Below are 764 nucleotides of genomic sequence, written 5' to 3'. Positions count from 1 at the left end.
GGGCGCGGGCGCGGCGGCCGAGGAGATCAACACCAAGGAGGTGGCGCAGCGCATCACCGCGGAGCTGAAGCGCTACAGCATCCCGCAGGCCATCTTCGCGCAGCGCATCCTGTGCCGCTCGCAGGGCACCCTCTCCGACCTGCTGCGCAACCCCAAGCCCTGGAGCAAGCTGAAGTCTGGCCGCGAGACCTTCCGCAGGATGTGGAAATGGCTCCAGGAGCCCGAGTTCCAGCGCATGTCCGCGCTGCGCCTCGCAGGTAGGACAACCGCGCTCGCCTCCGGGCCAAGGACACCCGGGCCCCTCCCCACTCCCCGGCCCTGCGCATCGCCAGCTCGGACCCGCCCGCCAGAGCTACATTGAGATCTGAGCCTCTGCGTGTTCGTGCCGTCGCCAAAAGGGCGAAAGAAATTGTGCCGTCAATCCCCCACCCCACCCTGTCGCCACCCTTGCCACTTTGGGGACGGGCAGAGGTCCCTGGTCGCCTTTGCCCCGCCGGAAGGGTCGGCGTGTTCCCCGGCGCAGCGCCCAGGGTTGCTCATTGTGTGTGCGCGCGCGCCCGCCTTGGGGACAGGGGTGCAGTGTCCCCGGACCAGCGGCTGCCGTCCCCACAGGGTCCCACTCCCCTCCTCTCCGAGGGCCCAAGAAAGAGATGGCAGAGCCTCCAGCCCCGGGCTACCGAGTGCTGAGTCGGTGCACGGACCCTGGCGCCTCTGTAGCCGGGCCGGGCCGCGCTCAGCCCCTAGCCCCGGCGCGCTCTTCTTTG

At 69.8% G+C, this 764-nt stretch overlaps 1 protein-coding gene across 1 annotated transcript in view; it reads left to right on the top strand.

Moving 5' to 3' along the window:
• The window catches only part of Onecut3 (one cut homeobox 3), a gene marked incomplete at its 3' end in the record, with an annotated part of 31748 nt that overhangs the window by 5552 nt on the left and 25432 nt on the right, over positions 1 to 764 (top strand). Inside the window, exon 2 of the mRNA XM_033759624.1 lies at positions 23 to 257. Coding sequence (XP_033615515.1) covers positions 23 to 257 — 235 coding nt within the window. The remainder of the gene's footprint in view (positions 1 to 22; positions 258 to 764) is intronic.

Source organism: Fukomys damarensis, unplaced genomic scaffold (genome assembly GCF_012274545.1).
Source record: "Fukomys damarensis isolate Sample0158 unplaced genomic scaffold, DMR_v1.0_HiC HiC_scaffold_37, whole genome shotgun sequence".
Lineage (NCBI taxonomy): Eukaryota > Metazoa > Chordata > Mammalia > Rodentia > Bathyergidae > Fukomys > Fukomys damarensis.
Note: the sequence above shows the minus strand (reverse complement) of the source record. Positions and strands in the feature narration are given on the sequence as shown.